We start from the raw sequence: 26,213 nt of genomic DNA, 5'->3' as shown, positions 1-26,213 counted from the left end.
AAACAGGATGAATGTTTTCTTACGGGATTCTTCCCACTATAGCTTTCTAAAATAGTAACATCGAACATTTTAGGATCGACCGACTCCTCATGAATTAGCCAACAGTACCAGTATTATACATTGTATTGGGAAAAGGAATACAGATGTGTCTTCATACACCTAGCCTCAATACGTCATGAAACTGGCGCATGTGAGCTGCTGAGTGTCTTTTTCACCCAAATGTGCATCACGAGACCGCACTAATTAATTTAATATGCGACACTTGTATATCTGTGTGCGACTGAGTCTGTATACGAAGCAGAACAGAATTCGGCATGAAAAAAAGCTGCGGCAGCTGCATCGTAGCCCTTCGTATACAGATACACAAGTGTCGCCAATCAAAATAATCAGTGCAGTCTTGTGAAGTGGTTTTATGCATCGTATCGCTATTTATGTGGGAATAAACCACAAAGAGCGCTATAGGTGGTTCTAGACTTTTAAAAAGCCGTCCAAAGAGGAAGACGAGCATGACAAAACAGAGGTCTCATACTTATACCAACTTGTCCTGGATAACCGTGCAATTAGCTATTTTTGGATACATACAGTCAGGGTCGTTCTAAAAGTATTGTAGGCCCTGGGCAGAGCAATGTACCGAGGCCCCTGCCCACCCATTCACAGAACTAAATTGAAAAAAAAAAAAAAAAAAACTTACAACTTATGCAGTCCTGGGAGCTCTCTTCACATACTTCAATAAGTGAATGGCTGTCAGCACTTGGATTGGTGGATAACGCCAGCCATCCACCAGTCAGCATGCTGACAGCCATTCACTGTCTGACTACAGGCTGGTAGGAAGGTATAGAATGTTGTCTGATCGCTCTGACTGTGTACAATTCACAGGGCGGCCTGGCAACATTCTCCAACTGCCTCCAAATGACCTCCCAGCCCAGCCTGCCACAAGTCCTCCCTTGAATAGTGAGGCCCTGGGCAGCTGCCCAGTGTGCCTATACATTAAGTTAGCCCTGCATTCAGGGGCACCAAGACGGGATAGGAACGTGTAGATATTATTCAGGCTTCTGTAGCGCCCTCATACGACCACATCCCCAGCAGGAATGCACAAAAGGATGGGATGTAGCCATGCCCCCCTCCTGTACCCGTGCCTGATCGCCTCACTGGCCCTGGATACATCTACTAAAAAGTGAACATTTTGTAACTTAGCTCAACAGCAGATATAATCATTCTGAGATGGCAACTGAAAATTCCCCTCATCCTAAAGGTCTTCTCCTGTGTGTACCAATGTTTTCTACACAGAACACACGCAGATCAGGCATGATACAAAGTTCACCAGTACTTACGCCATACATTTTGAGAGCTGTAAAATGGAACAGAAATGTACCCCTGATGTGGTTAAATTCTGTAATTTTTTTATACGTTCTTCACCAAATGTAATGCACATTTTCATTTAACTTAGACTGCATAAAATATAACATTATTCTACAGACTGATGGTTTTACTTACCCTAATCCATCCTGATAAGTTAAACAGACCTGCCATTCCAGACATCCTAAAATATGAAAAGACAGAATCCAGCGTTAGAGATTAACACAATAAATAGTAATGATTTCTTGTCTGGGTAGAGACAGCAGCTACTGCAGCAGCCTAGAAGGGAGAGAGGCGTGTAAGACACAGACAGGCTCAGTGTCCAGCGGACATGCAACAGAGAAACTGAATGTACATACTGTAATTATACGGACTCTACATGCTCTTCTCACTTACATTATCTGACAGGACTGAATCTTAAGTATAAAGATTTAATGAAGATCCTCAGCAACAAGTCAATCTTTATTAATTAGTAAAATCATTATAAAGTAACTGAAGATTGGAAGAAAATTTGGGTGGTTAAATTAATTTCTGAAAGATTTCTCTACTGCTTTATAGATAGAATCATTTTCTATAAAAACACAAATATTTGTAACTTATAATACAAACATAATATAAAGACCTTAGGTTAATAAAACTAACAAATGAAAGTCTAGTTATTTATTAATATTCAGTGGAGGAAGAGGGTTCCCCAAAGCATCTAACAGCTCGAGAAAGAGTCTCACTCCAGCTTATATTCAGCAAGTTGTCCAAACCCCTCCCACATGTATTTCCAGTTCATGTGAAAGACGGTAACGGGAGGGTCTCTTCTAACACCAAATAAGGTCTGTTTAAGCAAAGGATATAGCCACTGTTACAAACAAATCAAGATTTGTTTATTTTTATTAGCCATGTAAAAGCGAGTAACAAATAACTACATTTACTTGATCAAACACTGAAAAGTGTGAGTTAAAATAAGAATTTACTTACCGATAATTATATTTCTCATAGTCCGTAGTGGATGCTGGGAACTCCGTAAGGACCATGGGGAATAGCGGCTCCGCAGGAGACTGGGCACAAAAAGTAAAAGCTTTAGACTAGCTGGTGTGCACTGGCTCCTCCCCCTATGACCCTCCTCCAAGCCTCAGTTAAGATACTGTGCCCGGACGAGCGTACATAATAAGGAAGGATCTTGAATCCCGGGTAAGACTCATACCAGCCACACCAATCACACCGTACAACTCGTGATCTGAACCCAGTTAACAGTATGATAACCGTAGGAGCCTCTGAAAAGATGCCTTCCAACAATAAACAACCCGATTTGTTTGTAACAATAACTATATACAAGTATTGCAGACAATCCGCACTTGGGATGGGCGCCCAGCATCCACTACGGACTATGAGAAATAGAATTATCGGTAAGTAAATTCTTATTTTCTCTGACGTCCTAGTGGATGCTGGGAACTCCGTAAGGACCATGGGGATTATACCAAAGCTCCCAAACGGGTGGGAGAGTGCGGATGACTCTGCAGCACCGAATGAGAGAACTCCAGGTCCTCCTCAGCCAGGGTATCAAATTTGTAGAATTTAGCAAACGTGTTTGCCCCTGACCAAGTAGCTGCTCGGCAAAGTTGTAAAGCCGAGACCCCTCGGGCAGCCGCCCAAGATGAGCCCACCTTCCTTGTGGAATGGGCTTTTACAGATTTTGGCTGTGGCAGGCCTGCCACAGAATGTGCAAGTTGAATTGTACTACAAATCCAACGAGCAATCGTCTGCTTAGAAGCAGGAGCACCCAGCTTTTTGGGTGCATACAGTATAAACAGCGAGTCAGATTTTCTGACTCCAGCCGTCCTGGAAACATATATTTTCAGGGCCCTGACTACGTCCAGCAACTTGGAGTCCTCCAAGTCCCTAGTAGCCACAGGTACCACAATAGGTTGATTCATGTGAAACGCTGAAACCACCTTAGGGAGAAATTGAGGACGAGTCCTCAATTCCGCCCTATCCGAATGAAATATCAGGTAAGGGCTTTTATAGGATAAAGCCGCCAATTCTGATACGCGCCTGGCTGAAGCCAGGGCCAACAGCATTACCACTTTCCATGTGAGATATTTCAAATCCACTGTGGCAAGTGGTTCAAACCAATGTGATTTTAGGAACCCTAAAACTACATTGAGATCCCAAGGTGCCACTGGAGGCACAAAAGGAGGCTGTATATGCAGTACCCCTTTGACAAACGTCTGAACTTCAGGCACTGAAGCCAGTTCTTTCTGGAAGAAGATCGACAGGGCCGAAATTTGAACCTTAATGGATCCTAATTTTAGGCCCATAGACAATCCTGCTTGCAGGAAATGTAGGAAACGACCCAGTTGAAATTCCTCCGTAGGGGCCTTCTTGGCCTCACACCACGCAACATATTTTCGCCAAATGCGATGATAATGTTTTGCAGTTACATCCTTCCTGGCCTTGATCAGGGTAGGGATGATTTCATCTGGAATGCCTTTTTCCTTCAGGATCCGGCGTTCAACCGCCATGCCGTCAAACGCAGCCGCGGTAAGTCTTGGAACAGACAAGGTCCCTGCTGGAGCAGGTCCTTCCTTAGAGGTAGAGGCCACGGGTCCTCCATGAGCATCTCTTGCAGCTCCGGGTACCAAGTTCTTCTTGGCCAATCCGGAGCCACGAGTATCGTTCTTACTCCTCTCCTTCTTATGATTCTCAGTACTTTTGGTATGAGAGGAAGAGGAGGGAACACATATACCGACTGGAACACCCACGGAGTTACCAGAGCGTCCACCGCTATTGCCTGAGGGTCCCTTGACCTGGCGCAATATCTGTCCAGTTTCTTGTTGAGACGGGACGCCATCATGTCCACCTTTGGTTTTTCCCAACGGTTTACAATCACTTGGAAGACTTCTGGATGAAGTCCCCACTCCCCCGGGTGGAGGTCGTGTCTGCTGAGGAAGTCTGCTTCCCAGTTGTCCACTCCCGGAATGAACACTGCTGACAGTGCTATCACATGATTTTCCGCCCAGCGGAGAATCCTTGCAGCTTCTGTGACTTAGGGCATTGTAAATGGCCCTTAGCTCTAGGATATTTATGTGAAGAGACGTTTCCATGCTTGACCACAGGCCCTGGAAATGTCTTCCCTGTGTGACTGCTCCCCAGCCTCGAAGGCTGGCATCCGTGGTTACCAGCATCCAATCCTGAATGCCGAATCTGCGGCCCTCTAGAAGATGAGCCTTCTGTAACCACCACAGGAGAGATACCCTTGTCCTTGGAGATAGGGTTATCCGCTGATGCATCTGAAGATGCGATCCGGACCATTTGTCCAGCAGATCCCACTGAAAAGTTCTTGCATGGAATCTTCCGAATGGAATCGCTTCGTAAGAAGCCACCATTTTTCCCAGGACTCTCGTGCACTGATGCACTGACACTTGTCCTGGTTTTAGGAGGTTCCTGACTAGCTCGGATAACTCCGTGGCCTTCTCCTCCGGGAGAAACACCTTTTTCTGGACCGTGTCCAGAATCATCCCTAGGAACAGTAGACGTGTTGTTGGAATCAGCTGTGATTTTGGGATATTTAGAATCCACCCGTGCTGACGTAGCACTACCTGAGATAGTGCTACTCCGACCTCTAACTGTTCCCTGGACCTTGCCCTTATCAGGAGATCGTCCAAGTAAGGGATAATTAATACGCCTTTTCTTCGAAGAAGAATCATCATTTCGGCCATTACCTTGGTAAAGACCCGTGGTGCCGTGGACAATCCAAACGGCAGCATCTGAAACTGATAATGACAGTTTTGTATCACAAACCTGAGGTACCCTTGGTGAGAAGGGTAGATTGGGACATGGAGATAAGCATCCTTGATGTCTAGAGATACCATATAGTCCCCTTCTTCCAGGTTCGCTATCACTGCTCTGAGTGATTCCATCTTGAATTTGAACCTTTTTATGTAAGTGTTCAAAGATTTTAGATTTAAAATTGGTCTCACCGAGCCGTCCGGCTTCGGTACCACAAACAGCGTGGAATAATACCCCTTTTCCCTGTTGTAGGAGGGGTACCTTGATTATCACCTGCTGGGAATACAGCTTGTGAATAGCTTCCAATACTGCCTCCCTGTCGGAGGGAGACGTTGGTAGAGCAGACTTCAGGAATCGGCGAGGGGGAGACGTCTCGAATTCCAATTTGTACCCCTGTGATACTACCTGCAGGATCCAGGGGTCCACTTGCGAGTGAGCCCACTGCGCGCTGAAATTCTTGAGACGGCCCCCCACCGTGCCCGAGTCTGCTTGCAGAGCCCCAGCGTCATGCTGAGGACTTGGCAGAAGCGGGGGAGGGCTTCTGCTCCTGGGAAGAGGCTGCATGGTGCAGTCTTTTTCCCCTTCCTCTGCCCCGGGGCAGGAACGAGCGGCCTTTTTCCCTCTTGCCCTTATAGGGACGAAAGGACTGGGTTTGAAAAGACGGTGTCTTTTTCTGCTGAGAGGTGACCTGGGGTAAAAAGGTGGATTTTCCAGCCGTTGCTGTGGCCACCAGGTCCGATAGACCGACCACAAATAACTCCTCCCCTTTATACGGCAATACTTCCATATGTCGTTTGGAATCCGCATCACCTGACCACTGTCGCGTCCATAACGTTCTTCTGGCAGAAATGGACATCGCACTTACTCTAGATGCCAGGGTGCAAATATCCCTCTGTGCATCTCGCATATATAGTAATGCATCCTTTAAATGCTCTATAGTTAATAATATACTGTCCCTATCCAGGGTATCAATATTTTTAGTCAGGGAATCCGACCAAGCCACTCCAGCGCTGCACATCCAGGCTGAGGCGATCGCTGGTCGCAGTATAACACCGGTATGTGTGTATATACCTTTTAAGATATTTTCCAGCCTTCTATCAGCTGGTTCCTCTTGTTTTGATAAGCGTGTGAGCGCCTTATCTACCCTAGGGGGTGTTTCCCAACTTGCCCTAACCTCTGGCGGGAAAGGGTATAGTGCCAATAATTTATTAGAAATCAGCAGTTTTTTATCGGGGGAAACCCACGCTTTATCACACACCTCATTTAATTCATCTGACTCAGGAAAAACCACTGGTAGTTTTTTCACACCCCACATAATACCCTTTTTTGTGGTACTTGTAGTGTCAGAAATGTTCAATGCCTCCTTCATTGCCGTGATCATGTAACGTGTGGCCCTACTGGACATTACGTTTGTCTCGTCACCGTCGACACTGGATTCAGTATCCGTGTCAGGGTCTGTGTCGACCATCTGAGGTAACGGGCGTTTTAGCGCCCCTGACGGTGTCTGAGACGCCTGAACAGGCACTAATTGATTTGTCGGCTGTCTCATGTCGTCAACAGTTTTTTGCAAAGTGCTGACATTGTCACGTAATTCTTTAATTACTACCATCCAGTCAGGTGTCGACTCCCTGGGGGGTGACATCACTAACACAGGCAATTGCTCTGCTTCCACATCATTTTCCTCCTCATACATGTCGACACAATCGTACCGACACCCAGCACACACACAGGGAATGCTCTGATAGAGGACAGGACCCCACTAGCCCTTTGGGGAGACAGAGGGAGAGTTTGCCAGCACACACCAGAGCGCTATATATATATATACAGGGATAACCTTATATAAGTGTTACTCCCTGTTATAGCTGCTGTATTTATATATTAGCTGCCAATAGTGCCCCCCTCTCTGTTTTACCCTGTTTCTGTAGTGCAGGACTGCAGGGGAGAGTCAGGGAGCCGTCCTTCCAGCGAAGCTGTGAAAGAAAATGGCGCTTGTGTGCTGAGGAGAAAGGCTCCGCCCCCTTCTCGGCTGCCTTTTCTCCCGCTTTTTTCAGGAAACTGGCAGGGGATAAATGCATCCATATAGCCCAGGAGCTATATGTGATGCATTTTTTTTAGCCATATAAGGTTCTTATATCGTTTTTATTGCGTCTCAGGGCGCTCCCCCCCAGCGCCCTGCACCCTCAGTGACCGGAGTGTGAAGTGTGCTGAGAGCAATGGCGCACAGCTGCAGTGCTGTGCGCTACCTTATTTGAAGACAGGAACGTCTTCTGCCGCCGCTTTCTCCGGACCTCTTCGCTCTTCTGGCTCTGTAAGGGGGCCGGCGGCGCGGCTCCGGGACCCATCCAGGCTGAACCTGTGATCGTCCCTCTGGAGCTAATGTCCAGTAGCCAAGAAGCCCAATCCACTCTGCAGTCAGGTGAGTTCGCTTCTTCTTAGTCCCACGATGTAGTGAGCCTGTTGCCAGCAGGACTCACTGAAAATAAAAAACCTATTTAAACTTTTACTTCTAAGCAGCTCAGGAGAGCCACCTAGCTTGCACCCTTCTCGTTCGGGCACAAAAATCTAACTGAGGCTTGGAGAAGGGTCATAGGGGGAGGAGCCAGTGCACACCAGCTAGTCTAAAGCTTTTACTTTTTGTGCCCAGTCTCCTGCGGAGCCGCTATTCCCCATGGTCCTTACGGAGTTCCCAGCATCCACTAGGACGTCAGAGAAAATACTGTAAATATATGGAAATAAGGAACTGCATACAGTCTGTGGCGTTCCCTTCCTCATCTAACAAAACTTTCCTCTAGCCCTAAAACTTTCCCTGAATAATCACCTCCTAAGGCAAGCTTCTATTCTAGGACCACCCACTTACCCTCCCTAGTCTACTCTACCCAATCACCTTCCCTCTACACCGTTTAAACAAAATGTACATGTGTTCTGTCCTACTAAAACAACCCTCTGGTTCCAGTGTAGTGTAGCCCTTAACCTCATTGACTACCCTATAGGTTGTAAGCGTGCAAGCAGGGCTCTCTTACCCCTGTCTGCCTATTAACACCCGGGGGTAGATTTACTAAAGCTTCAAAAAGAGACAAGTGTTGGTGTTGGCCATAGCAGCCAATCAGATTCACCATTTCTCTATTACATCCTAGAAAATGATAGACCGCATCTGTAAAGATCGTTGTGGTGCCGTATTTAATATAAAGGACCTGGGAAAAGTAGAATGTTTTATTAGCCACTACTTTGTCATCCACTTTCTGCACTTTCTCCACAGAGTTTAATGATGCATGTACGGTGAATAGCTCTGCTCCATCGTCAAAAAATGGAATAGTGGGAGGCGGAATAAATAAATGTTGGTGTGCATGTAGCCAACATATCCTCTATAAATAGGGTTTAACACATTTAGGGGGACATGTACTAAGCAGTGATAAAAGTGGAGAAGTGAGCCAGTGGAGAAGTTGACCATGGCAACCAATCAGCTGCTCTGTATACATTTATAGTATGCAAATTATAAATGTTACGTCAATGCTGATTGGTTGCCATGGGCAACTTCTCCACTGGCTCACTTCTCCACTTTTATCACTGCTTAGTACATGTTCCCCATAGTCCCCCACAGCTGTAGGTGTCCTGCGTATATTTGGAACAGGACACAGCTGGCAGAGACTCCTCTCACAAATATTTCCTGCAATAGAAGCAGCATTTCATGTTAAATATTGATTCCATATTAAAACAAGAATAAAACATGACAGTCTGCAAAATACAAATATGAGATATTTATGGACTAGAATTCACATAAAAAGCTGAAATTTGTATTTCTGCTTTTTAGCAAACCACCCATAATCCTCTGCAAGTCACTGAGCCATGTCAGTGGCTGTAACACAGCTGAGAAAATGCTGACCGCATATTAACCATAGTATACCAAGCCTCAGTCTTACTAATCACTATTCTTTGATAATCGTTCTTTATATAGCGTGCACATGTTCCGCAGCACTTTTACAAAAAATATTTGGCCATTCACAGCTTACAATCTATGTTTTCTACCTTATACACAGGAACATACACACTAGGGTTCATTTTTGTTGTGAGCCAAAATATTTGGCTAGGATACCAGTATATTTTTGAAGTGTGGTAGGAAACCAGAGTACCTGGAGGAGACCTACGCAAATACAGGGAGAATACGCAAACTCCACACAGTTAGGGCTGGGCTCGGACCCAGAACCTCAGTGCTGTGAGGCAGTATTGCTAACCATAACGATGGCCCAGAAGCCTCAAAAAGAAATGGTGGGTTTGTGACAATTATAGGCCTGACCAATCATCTTCTAGTTTAACTATTGCACTTAGGAACGGATTCAAAAGCAAAAACAAGGAAGCAACTTTGGGTCTGGAACAAACCATGTTGCCATGCAAGGGGAGCCAATACGTTTATATTTTTTCTATGCAGGGTAAATACTGGCTGCTTTTGCCTGTAGCCCACAAATGTTAGACAGCTTTATTTGTACACTGCAATATAGAATTCAGTTAGAACATACCCCACCCAAATCTAAATCTCTCTGCACATGTTACATCTGACCCCTCATGCAGTGCAACATGGATTTGCCCAGTTGCTTGCTTTTTGTTTTACTTACAAACATGAATGAGGCCCTTGGTGTAGATACAGTATGAAGAATATGGTAAATAAATACATAAATGGTACTAGGTATGTAATAAATGTGACTAGGTATATCACAACAAAATATGTGGGGGAGAATGTAATAGAGTGTAAGAACCAGGAAGTGCAGGACTTCCTCAGAGTTCTCACGTATTTTTAAAGCGGCAACCAGTTACATGGAAAAACAAGGTTGGTTTTGCTGTGTAACTGACTGGCACTTTAAAATCCATGAGAACTCAGATGAAGTCCCGCAATTCCTGATTCTCGCACACTATTACATCCCCCCCTGGTGTGTAATAGTTTGGAATCTCCATATTGCCAATTTTACTGTGAATAACTTTGGGGCACAAGGAAAAAAAAATGGTGATGATGGTGGTTGCAATGTGCGGTTACGGTGCTCACGTTTTGCAGAACTGAGTTGCCCCCATACAGTTTAGCGTTCATATACATAAATGTTCAAAAATTTTAATATTTCCCATGTAGAAGAGATGCTGTGAACACAAACACTTTGAGAACTGTTTTATTAGAGCAATTTGGGGTTACATAAGATACAGGGTTGTATTATTCAGGTGATTTTCCAAAAGGGTTTTACCAGATACAACAGAGTTATGCTTAGCCATCAACCGTTTTCATGCAACTGTCAGGCGACTGATCGTTATAATAATAATAATACTTTAACATCATCAATGGTCATATGCATGAACAACCAATGAAATTAAAACATGAGCAAGTACAGAAGCCATAAGAACATCCCCATTATCTAAGATTTGTCCTATTTAACATTTATTGCTGTCGGGGGAAAAAAACACCTACCCCTTAACTGGCTAGTCCGACAAAGAACAGATTGATATCGCTTATCAGATGGCAACATAGAGAACATCCCAAGATTTGGATGTGATAGATCTCCCAGGATGCTTTTCACTTTGGTGAGAAGACTTTTCTCATATACATCCTGAATACTGGGCACTGGGCAGACTAACTCCAATAGCTCTACTGGCAGATTTTACCACCCTCTGAAGAGACTTACGCTCTGCTGAGGTGCAGGTTCCAAACCACCCCACAAATTCGTGTATAAGTACACTCTCTGTAACGCATGAATAGAAGTTAACTAGGATTTCCTTACATCGTAGTTATCGTAACAAGGAACAAAGCCCATGTGAAGACATGCAGAGGAACCTGTTTCAGTTTTGTCTTTATTACTGCAAATACTGTACTTCTAATTATTCACTGGCATTGGCTAAAACAAATAAGAATTCCTTACAAGATAGAGGAAGGTGATTTCCATCCTGCCACTGGCTCTAAAACTTTCCACTTCTTCTCCGAAATAAACGTGTTAAGGTCTTCTACCATTCTTGATCCATGGTAGCGTCGAAACACCCCGTCCTGGGCGCTAGGAAACAGAAAACGTTGAAACCAGAGAGTATAAACATGTAAACACCAGACAGGCTAGACTTTCCAACATACACAGGTAAAAAAGGTTTTACCTAAACTGTTCATTATACTTTGGAAATATAGTATATAGTAAATCGTATATTTCTGCTTTTAAACCAATATATTATTTGATGGCAAGTCACTATCTAAAAATGTATAGAATAGACATACTGCACATCTTTTGAGTAGAAAAGAGAATATTATTAGTCAGTTTATTTCAAATCATACAAACTTATTTATTCGTTCCATGGAAAAGTGAAGACATTAGACCAGGTCCCCAAAATGTAAATTAGGTTAGGTAGGGCATGATTCAGAGATATGCGCTAATACCACCACAGATAAGAATTTGTACGCAACGGCTGTGCAAAAATACGCAAATGTTGAAGCCGCTGGGATTGATATCGAGGCGCCACTAGTGTACAAGATGCAAAAATTGGAAGCACAACAGTCAAACATCGACCATGAGAATAACCCTGGGTGCTGGAAGTAAGACACTGAAGCCATTGTAACTGCGTACAGTAGCACAGTCGCAAACTGTGACACGCTCATGAAATGGTAACGTCAGTCTGTGTTTGAGTCCCCACTCTCCACCAATGGTACCTGACTCTGTGAATAATCCTCTCTATGACCACCGTTAGACCATTGCAGCACATGCCCAGTGCAATTTATGTGCAATAGCATAAACATCGCTACACTGCGTACAACAAAATCAATACTGAATCAGGCCCATAGCTGGGCTTTATAATGTGGGTCTTGGAAGATGGCTGCAGTTCAGTGGCGGAACTAGCGAGCAGTGGGCCCATGTGCGACAAAATGGCTTGGGCCCCCCCCTTCCCATCCAAGTCCACCCCCTCACCCCTGGAGAGGATCTGGTGAGGGGGGCCTGCACTGCAGGGGAGGCAGATATAACATGTGCAGAGAGAGTTAGATTTGGGTGTGGTGTGTTCAATCTGCAATCTAAATTGCAGTGTAAAAATAAAGCAGCCAGTATTTACCCTGCACAGAAACAAAATAACCCACCCAAATCTAACTCTCTCGGCACATGTTATATCAGCCCCCCCTGCAGTGCACATGGTTTTGCCCAACTGCTAAAAAATTTCCTGCTGCGATCAACTCTGAATTACCCCCACAGAACGAAGTGCAGCATCAGACTGTCAGTGATTGAGAGTCTGGTGCTATTTGGAGACTGAGGGTGCGGTGACAGCGCTCTAATTTGGGTGCCGCAAGCCCCCCAGACGGTGTCGCAGTGATCCGATGCTGCATCCTGGGACACAGGTCGGATCACTACTGCACCAGGAGGTGACTGCTTGTAATAGACGCTTCCTGCTCCATTTACAGACAAAGCTATTGCTGCTGTTTTCAAGTAAGCAGCGGCGACAGCAACTCCGTCCACATCTGAATGAGGCCCACTGTGCAATCATTGGGACGGGCAGATGAGAACTGGCTGCTTGTCCCAATTATCGTGCAGTGCTTACCCAGCTTAAGAACACTATACACTGTACAGATACAGTAGCCAAATTATCACACCTTTGTCCCTGAAGTGAATAGTTGTATTTGCAACATTGTGTTAGTCGTTGCAGAATGGACACTGAAGTAACATACATCACGTAATCCTATTAATAAGTATACAGAGAAAGAAGGGTTTTGGGCCATGTGTTTTTTAAAGCGAATATGAGTGGTCATTCCGAGTTGATCGCTCGCTAGCTGCTTTTAGCAGCATTGCACACGCTAGGCCGCCGCCCTCTGGGAGTGTATCTTAGCTTAGCAAAAGTGCGAACGAATGATTAGCAGAATTGCTACTAAAAAAATGTATGCAGTTTCTGAGTAGCTCCAAACCTACTCCTAGACTGCGATCACTGCAGTCAGTTTAGTTCCTGGTTTGAAGTCACAAACACGCCCTGCGTTCGGCCAGCCACTCCCCCGTTTCTCCAGCCACTCCTGCGTTTTTGCCTGGCACACCTGCGTTTTTTAGCACACTCCCGGAAAACGCTCAATTACCACCCAGAAACACCCACTTCCTGTCAATCACTCACCGATCAGCAGAGCGACTGAAAAGCGTCGCTCGGCCATGTGTAAAATTGCATAGTTTTGTGAGAAATTACTTAGCGCGTACGCCCTGCGGCCCATACGCATGCGCAGAACTGCCGATTTTTAGCCTGATCGCAATTCTGCAAAAAACGGCAGCGAGCGAACAACTCGGAATGACCACCATGGTTGTTCTAGAAATGTGGAATTGAATACAAAATGTGGGTAAATAAGAAAAGTAATGACACAGGTGCTTGAAGAGGTCAAACACAATGTTCAGTACTATAGACACTATCAGGAAAACACTGGCCCAAATGTATTAAGTCTTAAAAAGTTATAAAGTGCCGGATAAAGAGTGAGAAATGACCAGCCAAACAGCTTCCTAACTGCCAGGTCACAGGCTGTGCTTGAAAAATGACAGTTAGGAACTGATTGGCTGGTACTTTATCACTCGTTATCCGTCTCCACTATATCACCTTTTAAGGCTTAATACATTTGGGCCAGCAGCAACGCAGCACGTTAATTATTCTATAGTAATTATAAAAACTTACTGGAATATGGTTGGAAGAGTCGTAACAAAGAATCGGCCGCTCAGTCCTAAAAAAAGACAAGCAGAATAGATCAGTTACAGCATAGAGAAGGAGAAAGAATACATCATTGTGTTGCCGCCTGCTGAAAAGTGATCTTTTATTACAAAAAAACCCAAATAAATGAAACTTCATCTTCATCATGAAAATCAGCTGGAGTGATAATGTATATACACTATATAATATCAACTATTTATGAATCAGCATACATGTAAGTAGCGCCAGAATACTTCACAGTATTTTACTGGAAATACAGAGTAAAAAAAAAATAAGAATTTACTTACCGATAATTCTATTTCTCGTAGTCCGTAGTGGATGCTGGGAACTCCGTAAGGACCATGGGGAATAGCGGCTCCGCAGGAGACTGGGCACAAAAGTAAAGCTTTAGGACTACCTGGTGTGCACTGGCTCCTCCCCCTATGACCCTCCTCCAAGCCTCAGTTAGGATACTGTGCCCGGACGAGCGTACACAATAAGGAAGGATTCATGAATCCCGGGTAAGACTCATACCAGCCACACCAATCACACCGTACAACCTGTGATCTGAACCCAGTTAACAGCATGATAACAGAGGAGCCTCTGGAAGATGGCTCACAACAACAATAACCCGATTTAGTTAACAATAACTATGTACAAGTATTGCAGACAATCCGCACTTGGGATGGGCGCCCAGCATCCACTACGGACTACGAGAAATAGAATTATCGGTAAGTAAATTCTTATTTTCTCTGACGTCCTAGTGGATGCTGGGAACTCCGTAAGGACCATGGGGATTATACCAAAGCTCCCAAACGGGCGGGAGAGTGCGGATGACTCTGCAGCACCGAATGAGAGAACTCCAGGTCCTCCTCAGTCAGGGTATCAAATTTGTAGAATTTAGCAAACGTGTTTGACCCTGACCAAGTAGCTGCTCGGCAAAGTTGTAAAGCCGAGACCCCTCGGGCAGCCGCCCAAGATGAGCCCACCTTCCTTGTGGAATGGGCTTTTACAGATTTTGGCTGTGGCAGGCCTGCCACAGAATGTGCAAGCTGAATTGTACTACAAATCCAACGAGCAATAGTCTGCTTAGAAGCAGGAGCACCCAGCTTGTTGGGTGCATACAGGATAAACAGCGAGTCAGATTTTCTGACTCCAGCCGTCCTGGAAACATATATTTTCAGGGCCCTGACTACGTCCAGCAACTTGGAGTCCTCCAAGTCCCTAGTAGCCGCAGGTACCACAATAGGCTGGTTCAGGTGAAACGCTGAAACCACTTTAGGGAGAAATTGAGGACGAGTCCTCAATTCTGCCCTGTCCGTATGAAAAATCAGGTAAGGGCTTTTATAGGATAAAGCCGCCAATTCTGACACACGCCTGGCCGAAGCCAAGGCCAACAGCATTACCACTTTCCATGTGAGATATTTTAAGTCCACAGTGGTGAGTGGTTCAAACCAATGTGATTTTAGGAACCCCAAAACTACATTGAGATCCCAAGGTGCCACTGGAGGCACAAAAGGAGGCTGTATATGCAGTACCCCCTTGACAAACGTCTGAACTTCAGGAACTGAAGCCAGTTCTTTCTGGAAGAAAATCGACAGGGCCGAAATTTGAACCTTAATGGACCCCAATTTTAGGCCCAGACACTCCTGTTTGCAGGAAATGCAGGAATCGACCCAGTTGAAATTCCTCTGTAGGGGCCTTCCTGGCCTCGCACCACGCAACATATTTACGCCAAATGCGATGATAATGCTTTGCGGTTACATCCTTCCTGGCTTTGATCAGGGTAGGGATGACTTCATCCGGAATGCCTTTTTCCTTCAGGATCCGGCGTTCAACCGCCATGCCGTCAAACGCAGCCGCGGTAAGTCTTGGAACAGACAGGGTCCTTGCTGGAGCAGGTCCCTTCTTAGAGGCAGAGGCCACGGGTCCTCTGTGAGCATCTCTTGAAGTTCCGGGTACCAAGTCCCTCTTGGCCAATCCGGAGCCACGAGTATAGTTCTTACTCCTCTCCGTCTTATAATTCTCAGTACCTTGGGTATGAGAGGCAGAGGAGGGAACACATACACTGACTGGTACACCCACGGCGTTACCAGAGCGTCCACAGCTATTGCCTGAGGGTCCCTTGACCTGGCGCAATACCTGTCTAGTTTTTTGTTGAGGCGGGACGCCATCATGTCCACCTTTGGTTTTTCCCAACGGTTCACAATCATGTGGAAGACTTCTGGGTGAAGTCCCCACTCTCCCGGGTGGAGGTCGTGCCTGCTGAGGAAGTCTGCTTCCCAGTTGTCCACTCCCGGAATGAATACTGCTGACAGTGCTATCACATGATTTTCCGCCCAGCGAAGAATCCTTGCAGCTTCTGCCATTGCCCTCCTGCTTCTTGTGCCGCCCTGTCTGTTTACGTGGGCGACTGCCGTGATGTTGTCTGACTGGATCAGCACCGGCTGACCTTGAAGCAGCGGTCTTGCTAGGCTTAGAGCATTGTAAATGGCCCTTAGCTCCAGGATATTTATGTGAAGTGATGTCTCCAGGCTTGACCACAAGCCCTGGAAATTCCTTCCCTGTGTGACTGCTCCCCAGCCTCGCAGGCTGGCATCCGTGGTCACCAGGACCCAGTCCTGAATGCCGAATCTGCGGCCCTCTAGAAGATGAGCACTCTGTAACCACCACAGGAGAGACACCCTTGTCTTTGGTGACAGGGTTATCCGCTGATGCATCTGAAGATGCGATCCGGACCATTTGTCCAGCAGGTCCCACTGGAAGGTTCTTGCGTGGAATCTGCCGAATGGGATTGCTTCGTAGGAAGCCACCATTTTTCCCAGGACCCTTGTGCATTGATGCACTGAGACTTGGCCTGGTTTTAGGAGGTTTCTGACTAGCTCGGATAACTCCCTGGCTTTCTCCTCCGGGAGAAACACCTTTTTCTGGACTGTGTCCAGGATCATCCCTAGGAATAGAAGACGCGTCGTCGGGATCAGCTGCGATTTTGGAATATTGAGAATCCAACCGTGCTGCCGCAACACTACCTGAGATAGTGCTACCCCGACTTCCAACTGTTCCCTGGATCTTGCCCTTATCAGGAGATCGTCCAAGTAAGGGATAACTAAAACTCCCTTCCTTCGAAGGAGTATCATCATTTCGGCCATTACTTTGGTAAAGACCCGGGGGTGCCGTGGACAATCCAAACGGCAGCGTCTGAAACTGATAGTGACAGTTCTGTACCACAAACCTGAGGTACCCTTGGTGAGAAGGGTAAATTGGGACATGGAGGTAAGCATCCTTGATGTCCAGAGACACCATATAATCCCCTTCTTCCAGGTTCGCAATCACTGCTCTGAGTGACTCCATCTTGAATTTGAACCTCTGTATGTAAGTGTTCAAGGATTTTAGATTTAAAATAGGTCTCACCGAGCCGTCCGGCTTCGGTACCACAAACAGCGTGGAATAATACCCCTTTCCCTGTTGCAGGAGGGGTACCCTGATTATCACCTGCTGGGAATACAGCTTGTGAATGGCTTCCAATACCGCCTCCCTGTCGGAGGGAGACGTCGGTAAAGCAGACTTTAGGAAACGGCGAGGGGGAGACGTCTCGAATTCCAATTTGTATCCCTGAGATACCACCTGAAGGATCCAGGGGTCCACTTGTGAGTGAGCCCACTGCGCGCTGAAATTCTTGAGACGGGCCCCCACCGTGCCTGAGTCCGCTTGTAAAGCCCCAGCGTCATGCTGAGGACTTGGCAGAGGCGGGAGAGGGCTTCTGTTCCTGGGAACTGGCTGCTTGCTGCAGCCTTTTCCCTCTCCCTCTGCCACGGGGCAGAAATGAGGAGCCTTTTGCTCGCTTGCCCTTATGGGGCCGAAAGGATTGCGCCTGATAATACGGCGTCTTCTTATGTTGAGAGGCTACCTGGGGTAAAAATGTGGATTTCCCAGCAGTTGCCGTGGCCACTAGGTCTGATAGACCTACCCCAAATAACTCCTCCCCTTTATAAGGCAATACTTCCATATGCCTTTTGGAATCCGCATCACCTGACCACTGCCGCGTCCATAACCCTCTTCTGGCAGAAATGGACAGCGCACTTACTCTTGATGCCAGTCGGCAGATATCCCTCTGTGCATCACGCATATATAGAAATGCATCTTTTAAATGCTCTATAGTCAGTAATATACTGTCCCTGTCTAGGGTATCAATATTGTCCGTCAGGGAATCCGACCAAGCCACCCCAGCACTGCACATCCATGCAGAGGCGATTGCTGGTCGCAGTATAACTCCCGTGTGAGTGTATATACATTTTAGGATATTCTCCTGCTTTCTGTCAGCAGGTTCCTTAAGGGCGGCCGTCTCAGGAGAGGGTAGTGCCACCTGTTTAGACAAGCGTGTGAGCGCTTTATCCACCCTAGGGGGTGTTTCCCAACGTGCCCTATCCTCTGGCGGGAAAGGGTATGATGCCAATAACCTTTTAGGAATTATCAGTTTTTTATCGGGGGAAGCCCACGCTTCATCACACACTTCATTTAATTCCTCAGATGCAGGAAAAACTACAGGCAGTTTTTTCTCACCAAACATAATACCCTTTTTAGTGGTACTTGTATTATCAGAAATATGTAAAACATTTTTCATTGCCTCAATCATGTAACGTGTGGCCCTACTGGAAGTCACATTCGTCTCTTCCTCGTCGACACTGGAGTCAGTATCCGTGTCGGCGTCTGTGTCTGCCATCTGAGGTAGCGGGCGTTTTAGAGCCCCTGATGGCCTTTGAGACGCCTGGACAGGCACAAGCTGAGTAGCCGGCTGCCTCATGTCATCAACCGTCTTTTGTAAAGAGCTGACACTGTCACGTAATTCCTTCCATAAGCCCATCCACTCAGGTGTCGACTCCCTAGGGGGTGACATCTCTATTGCAGGCAATTGCTCCGCCTCCACATCATTTTCCTCCTCAAACATGTCGACACAATCGTACCGACACACAGCACACACACAGGGAATGCTCTGATAGAGGACAGGACCCCACTAGCCCTTTGGGGAGACAGAGGGAGAGTATGCCAGCACACACCAGAGCGCTATATATATATATATAGGGATACAACTATATAATGTGTTTTCCCCTTATAGCTGCTGATATTATCAAACTGCGCCAAATTAGTGCCCCCCCCTCTCTTTTTTACCCTTTTCTGTAGTGCAGGACTGCAGGGGAGAGTCAGGGAGACGTCCTTCCAGCGGAGCTGAGGGAAAATGGCGCCCGTGTGCTGAGGAGATAGGCTCCGCCCCCTTCTCGGCGGACTTTTCTCCCGCGTTTTGCTATATTCTGGCAGGGGTTAAAATACATCCATATAGCCCTGGGGGTTATATGTGATGTATTTTCGCCAGCCAAGGTGTTTTTATTGCTGCTCAGGGCGCCCCCCCCTAGCGCCCTGCACCCTCAGTGACCGGAGTGTGAAGTGTGCCTGAGGAGCAATGGCGCACAGCTGCAGTGCTGTGCGCTACCTTGTTGAAGACTGATGTCTTCTGCCGCCGATTTTCCGGACCTCTTCTTGCTTCTGGCTCTGTAAGGGGGCCGGCGGCGCGGCTCTGGGACCGGACTCCGAGGCTGGGCCTGTGTTCGGTCCCTCTGGAGCTAATGGTGTCCAGTAGCCTAAGAAGCCCAAGCTGGCTGCAAGCAGGCAGGTTCGCTTCTTCTCCCCTTAGTCCCTCGATGCAGTGAGCCTGTTGCCAGCAGGTCTCACTGAAAATAAGAAACCTAAAACTAACTTTTTCTAAGAAGCTCAGGAGAGCCCCCTAGATTGCACCCTGCTCGGTCGGGCACAAAAATCTAACTGAGGCTTGGAGGAGGGTCATAGGGGGAGGAGCCAGTGCACACCAGGTAGTCCTAAAGCTTTACTTTTGTGCCCAGTCTCCTGCGGAGCCGCTATTCCCCATGGTCCTTACGGAGTTCCCAGCATCCACTAGGACGTCAGAGAAATAGGATTTTAATACCTACCGGTAAATCCTTTTCTCCTAGTCCGTAGAGGATGCTGGGGACTCCAAAAGGACCATGGGGTATAGACGGGATCCGCAGGAGCTTGGGCACACTAAAAAGACTGACTGGGTGTGAACTGGCTCCTCCCTCTATGCCCCTCCCCCAGACCTCAGTTAGACTTTGTGCCCAGGAGTGACTGGACACACACTAGGGGACCTCTACTCAGGTTCTCTAAAAAGACTTTTGTTAGGTTTTTTATTTTCAGGGAGACCTGCTGGCTACAGGCTCCCTGCATCGTGGGACTGAGGGGAGAGAAGTCAGGCCTACTTCTTCTTAGTTAAAGGCTCTGCTTCTTAGGCTACTGGACACCATTAGCTGCAGAGGGTTCGATCACTTGGTTCGCCTAGCTGCTTGTTCCCGGAGCCGCGCCGTCACCCCCCTCACAGAAGCCAGAAGAAAGAAGCCGGGTGAGTATTAGAAGAACCGAAGACTTCAGACGGCAGAAGACTTCAGTAACGGTACAGCGCAGCGGTAGCGCTGCGCTCCTTGCTCCCACACACACTTCACCAACGGCACTCACAGGGTGCAGGGCGCTGGGGGGGAGTGCCCTGGGCAGCAGTTACTGGGGTCAGAGGACTGGCAAAACGAATATACGGTGCCCAGGCACCTTATAGAATACCCCCTTCAGTATAATAAATTTCAAATTGAGCGGGCTACAGCGCGCCGGGAAGGGGCGGGGCTTAGTCGCACACTGCTCACCAGCGCCATTTTCTCTTCACAGTGCTGCAGAGACGCTGGCCCAGACCTCCAAGCTCCCTCAAGTAACTAGGGGGCAAAACGGGGGGGTTAGGGGACATAAAAGTTGGTGCTTTTATCCTATTTAGACAGCGCTAGACACATATATTATCTCTCTTAGTATATGGGCGATGAGCTCTCCCACCAGGAGGAAGGAGAGAATCTGAATAAATGAGCCAAAGAACGGACATTGAGCCCAGTTTGTGAGACGGGACTGAATTTGGATTATAACACTATAGTTCTCAGTAAAAAGGAACTAGTGTTCTCAGGACTGTGTGACGTATAAACTTCAGATATTTTTACACAAACGATTTCCTGATTATATACCAAGCGGGTGCGCACAGTTGCTTACATTTGTGTTATTGTCTTGAGTTTAATCCGGGTGGTTGGGATCACCTTAGCTTCTGTGTCGGCACTATTGAGTTGGGGGGCGCTGGTTTTTAAAAATCTGTTTGTATTGAAGCTGTTAGAGGATTGCACTAATCTGGATAAATGCACTCCTTGTTTTTAACAGCTATTACAGCAAAAACTGTTTACTGCCATTAACAATCCTTTAAGTGCTTTTAATGGGCAGGTAGACTATTGCAGATGTACTCTGCATGTGAAAAAATAACGAGTATTGGCGGAACACTAATTGTTAAGGGTTTGTGCATGTCATTACCATCCACACCTCCGGAGTCCCAATAGAATACTCTGCAAACATAAGTAAAAAGGGAAATCACTTCCTAATGGACCAACTGTTATATAGATTCTATATTCTACTGATGGTTTATCAGAGCTGGAGTGGACATAATGTTATTATCACTGAACGAGACAATGGGCCCAATTCAGATCTAATCGCAGCAGCAAATGTTAGCAAATGGGCAAAACCATTTGCACTGCAGGTGGGGAAGATATAACAGGTGGTCTTCAGTTTGCCAGCGGCCAGGCTCCCGACGACCACCATACCGGCAGCTGTTCTCCCTCTTGGGGGTCCACGACCCTCCCTGGAGGGAGAATATATAATATGGTGCGCCACCATGCCCGCAAGGGGCTCATTTGCGCAGCTGTCAGTACGCCGGCGGTCGGGTATTCGGCGCCGGTATGCTGGCCGCAGGGAGCCCGACCGCCGGCATAACATACTACACCCGATATAACATGTGCAAAGAGCATTAGATTTGGGTGGGTTATATTGTTTCTGTGCAGGGTAAATACTGGCTGCTTTATTTTTACACTGCAGTTTAGATTTCAGTTTGAATACACCCCACCCAAATCTAACCCTCTCTGCACGTTACATCTGCCCCACCTGCACTGCACATGCCCATAGGAGCAAGATTTTGCGATCAAACTTGAATTAGGCCCAATATATGGAAATTCCAAGTTGAGTACACATAAGGCATGACAAATATAATGGGCTGATATCATAATGTAACTGGCCTAAAAACATTAAAATCTGATAAGGTATTGTTCACTGTTTTGCATAATTACTAAAGGCACACTGGAATAATAAAAATAATAATAATGAATCAATAAGCAACACCACTTTGTTTTTTCCTGACCGTATGTTTCATTCATCAACATAAATATATAAAAATATATAAAAACGGAAAGGCTTTTATGAAATGCAATATAAGATGTATATAATCGCCTCAATTAACATTGTTAAAGTATGTTTTATATCACCCACGGAAAAATCGTTTTTTAAAAAGGTTAAATCACAGAAGGTTTCCCTGAAATATGTTTTTGTAGATATCGTTTTTCAAATAAAATCACTAATTCTCTACCTTTCATTACACACAGTGCTGCTATGGAAACTGCAAGTCCCTGGGTTATATTAGATGAATGCCACAATCAGAATATGTGACAGAGCTCACAGAATTTCATAAATATAAACAACCATTGGGCGCATTTAATACTATGTTGTTATGGTATACGGCCTCTGGGTCGACACCAATTAGGTCGACACCCAGTGGGATCGACAGTGTCTAGGTCGACACTAGAAATAGGTTGACACGGCCATTAGGTCGTCGTGGACAAGGTCGACATGCAAAAAGGTCGACATGAGTTTTTCACATTTTTGGGGGGACCTTTTCATACTTTATGATCCACATGGACTACGATTGGGAACGGTAACCTGTGCCGAGCGCAGCAAGGGGACGCGGTGCACTAATTGGGGTTCCCGGTCACTTGACGGCAAAAACGACACACACACACACACAAAAACTTTTAAAAAATTTAATGTCGACATTTTTTTATGTCGACCATTTAAAGTGTCGACCTAGACACTGTCGACCCAGAGTCCCATATCCGTTGTTATGTGGACAATGGTGTTAAAACCCTCAGAAATCACTCGGACGTTTTCTGTCACTCTCCAAACTGTGGCAGAAGAAAGACAGGTCCCTTGTGCCACATCACTTTTCAATACATGATAGTAACTGGCTCCCAAGCAACCACATCAGCGTTGTTAAGTATAGATGCTCTATGAGTCTTCTCCAAAGTTTATAGTCTAGGGCTGGGAATGGTGGCCATATGCTTTCTCTGTCACTTAGACCAGCACCCTATCTGTGTGGAGTTTGGATGTTCACCCCATGTTAACATGAACTTCTTCAGGGTAGTGTCTGGTTTCATCCCACAGCCCTCCATCCAAGGGTATGCGATATCTTGGAAAAGCAGCTTTATGTGTTTGCATTTTAACAATAAACTATTAGGACAATTTAAAGAAACATTACGAAATGAAATTTGTATTCGGATGCTGGCCAGAAACAATACACAAATGGGAACAAAAAATAGGAATTTAATTACCTACCGGTAAATCCTGTTCTCGTAGTCCATAAGGGATATTGGGGAATCTAGTTGGGGTATAGACGGTGGAATCTATGTTGGGGAATCTAGATGGGGTATAGATGGGGTCCAAAGGAGCCAGTGCACTTTAAAATTTCTTCACTGGGTGTGCTAGCTCCTCCCCTCTATGCCCCCTCCCACAGGCAGTTATAGGTAAAAATGTGCCCAAAGGAGAAAGGACATATGTGAGAGAAGGAAACATGACAACAAAGAGTGGTGATATTTATATACCAGCACACAATTAACATTCAACGACCAGCAATGGCTGGAAACTACAACAGCTGAACAGGTAACCACATAAAAGAGAACCTGCAGAAAAGTCAACGCACTGAGGCAGGTGCCCAATATTCCTTATGGACTACGAGAAAAGGGTTTTCCAGTAGGTAATTAAAATCCTATTTTCTCTAGCATCCATAAGGGATATTGGGCAATCTAGTACGATGGGGACGTCCCAAAGCTTCCAGAACGGGCAGGAACGTGCAGAGACTGCTGCAGCATCGCCTGCCCAAACTTGGTATCCTCTTTGGGCAAGGCATCAAATTTGTAGAGCTTCACAAAGGTGTTTTTCCCCAACCAGGTAGCAGCTCGGCATAGTTGCAAGGTTGAGACTCCACGGGCAGCCGCCCAGGAAGAGCCCACTGATCTAGTAGAGTGGGCCTTCAGAGACTGTGGAACCGGTAAGGCTGCCGACACATAGGCCTGTTGGATAGTAAGGAAAATACTACCAAGGTAGGATTGGCGCTGACATGTGCTGTAAGACTTCAAGCTGCTGAATATAAAGGGCTAGTCAGACCCTTACAATAGAACAACAAGAATAAAATAATTCAGCTCTAAAGATAAAAACATTCAATGTTTATTACACATAAATAGTGCTAGTCATATATATGACATACATTTAGAAATTATATATAAATGTACTGTTGCAACAGGAAAAAGAAAAAATATATAAAAAACACCAATAGATGTGGGGCAAGGAGCAACACTGCTGAAAAATAAATATTTCAGTAAAAACTGATCTGTTTAGCTGGGAAAATTCATATGAAGGCCTGCTTCCTAGGGAAATTGTATTAAGCCAGAGATTACCAGTTCCATTTGAGTCCTCCAATAGGTTAGCACTCCTGTGTAGCAATGGAGATCCTCTTACTGGCTGTATTTTTCCATGATGGTACTCTGCTGCAGGGTGGACCGTGGCAAGGTCTTTCACAATGGCTTGTCAGAAAGTGTCCCAATAGGACCGCAGTTCCCAATCACTGGACAGCAGGCTTGTGTCAAAGATTTAAGAGTCCCAGACTTGTCAACAACGCGTTTCACTGCTGGAGCAGCTTTTTCAAGGTCTTGAATCCCTGGACCCGGAGCTGGAACATCATCTCCGCCATCACCTTTGTGAACACCCTTGGAGCTGTGGACAGGCCGAAGGGCAGTGCCTGGAATTGATGGTGAATGTCCAGCAGGGAAAACCTCAGGTAAGCCTGATGAGGCCAAATCGGATTATGTAGGTAGGCGTCCTTGATATCCAAGGAAACCATGAATTCCTGTTCTTCCAGGCCCGCAATCACTGCTCGCAAGGATTCCATTTTGAACTTGAACACCTTCAGGTAAGGATTCAAGGACTTTAGATTCAAAATGGGCCTTACCATACGTCCGGTTTCAGTACCACAAACAGGTTGGAGTAATAACCCTTGCCTCATTGTGGTATTGGTACTGGAACAATGACGTGGGACTGGACCAACTCTAGGATGGCCTGTTGCAACGTAACCTGCATATCTTCCAAAGCTGGTAAGCTGGATTTGAAAAATCGTTGTGGAGGAGCACTGTCGAACTCCAGCTTGTAGCCTTGAGAAACGAGATCCCTGACCCAGGGATCCCAGACGCGGCTGAAGTGACGCAGTCGAGCTCCTACCTCGAGATCCCCTCAGGGTGGGTGCGCACAGACATGCTGAGGCCTTAGTGGAAGCAGAACTGGTGGTCTGTTCCTGAGAGCTGGTGCTTGCAGGCTTTCTGGACTTACCTCTGGTGCCTCTAGTCGCATTGGAGGCACCACTGGCCTTAGATAGATATGGCCCCGGGTAGAAGCGTCTCGCCGGCGGGGACCCAGAGGGGAGAAACGTGAATTTCCCAGCCGTAACTTTGGAAATCTATGTATCCAATTCAACCCCAAAGAGCCATTCCCCTGAAAAGGGGAGGGATCCCACACTGCGTTTGGATTCCGCATCCGCTATCCACTGACGCAACAAGGCCCTGCGCGCCGACACTGCCATGGCAGAGATCTTAGCATTCATGTTCCCCATCTCCTTGAGGGAAACACAGAGGATGCGTGTAGTGTCCTGAATGTGCTTTAGGAGGGTCACCATAGTGACCAGGGGCATAGCCCCGGAGAGGCCCTCATGAATTTGAGTGGCCCATGAATGAATGGCATGGGTCATACAGCAACCCGCAATGACCGGCCTTTGCGATACACCTGCTGCCATGTAAATAGATTTGAGTGTAGCTTCTATTTTCCTTTATGGTAAAGGAGCCCGGGGCAGGCAGCACCACCACCTTTCTGGACTGTCGAGAGACTGATACATCAACCCCCGGGGGTTCCTCCCAAAATTTCCACCCTTCAGGAGCAAATGGGAAAGTGCGCAAAAACATTTTTGACACTTGGAATTTTTTGTCCGGATTTTTCCAAACCAACTTGAATAGGTCATCTAACTTTGCAGAATCAGGGAAAGTGACATTAGGCTTGTGTTTTGTGTAAAGAAAAACGCAGTGTCCTCTAGAGGGAGCTTTAACACGTCCCATATAGCCAGAATTAGGGGTTCAATACCCTGAGCAGAATCGGTATCCCCACTAACGGGGTCCAAGTCCTCCCCA

General features: G+C 46.4%; 1 protein-coding gene across 1 annotated transcript in view; it reads right to left on the bottom strand.

Annotated features, from left to right (window-relative positions):
• The window catches only part of TMX4 (thioredoxin related transmembrane protein 4), a 144,439-nt gene that overhangs the window by 27,821 nt on the left and 90,405 nt on the right, over positions 1-26,213 (bottom strand). Inside the window, exons 3-5 of the mRNA XM_063918583.1 lie at positions 13,774-13,819; positions 11,028-11,156; positions 1,495-1,540 (exon numbers count right to left, since the gene is read on the bottom strand). Of these exons, the coding sequence (XP_063774653.1) occupies positions 1,495-1,540; positions 11,028-11,156; positions 13,774-13,819 (221 nt within the window). The remainder of the gene's footprint in view (positions 1-1,494; positions 1,541-11,027; positions 11,157-13,773; positions 13,820-26,213) is intronic.

The sequence above is a fragment of the Pseudophryne corroboree genome, chromosome 4 (genome assembly GCF_028390025.1).
Source record: "Pseudophryne corroboree isolate aPseCor3 chromosome 4, aPseCor3.hap2, whole genome shotgun sequence".
Lineage (NCBI taxonomy): Eukaryota > Metazoa > Chordata > Amphibia > Anura > Myobatrachidae > Pseudophryne > Pseudophryne corroboree.
Note: the sequence above shows the minus strand (reverse complement) of the source record. Positions and strands in the feature narration are given on the sequence as shown.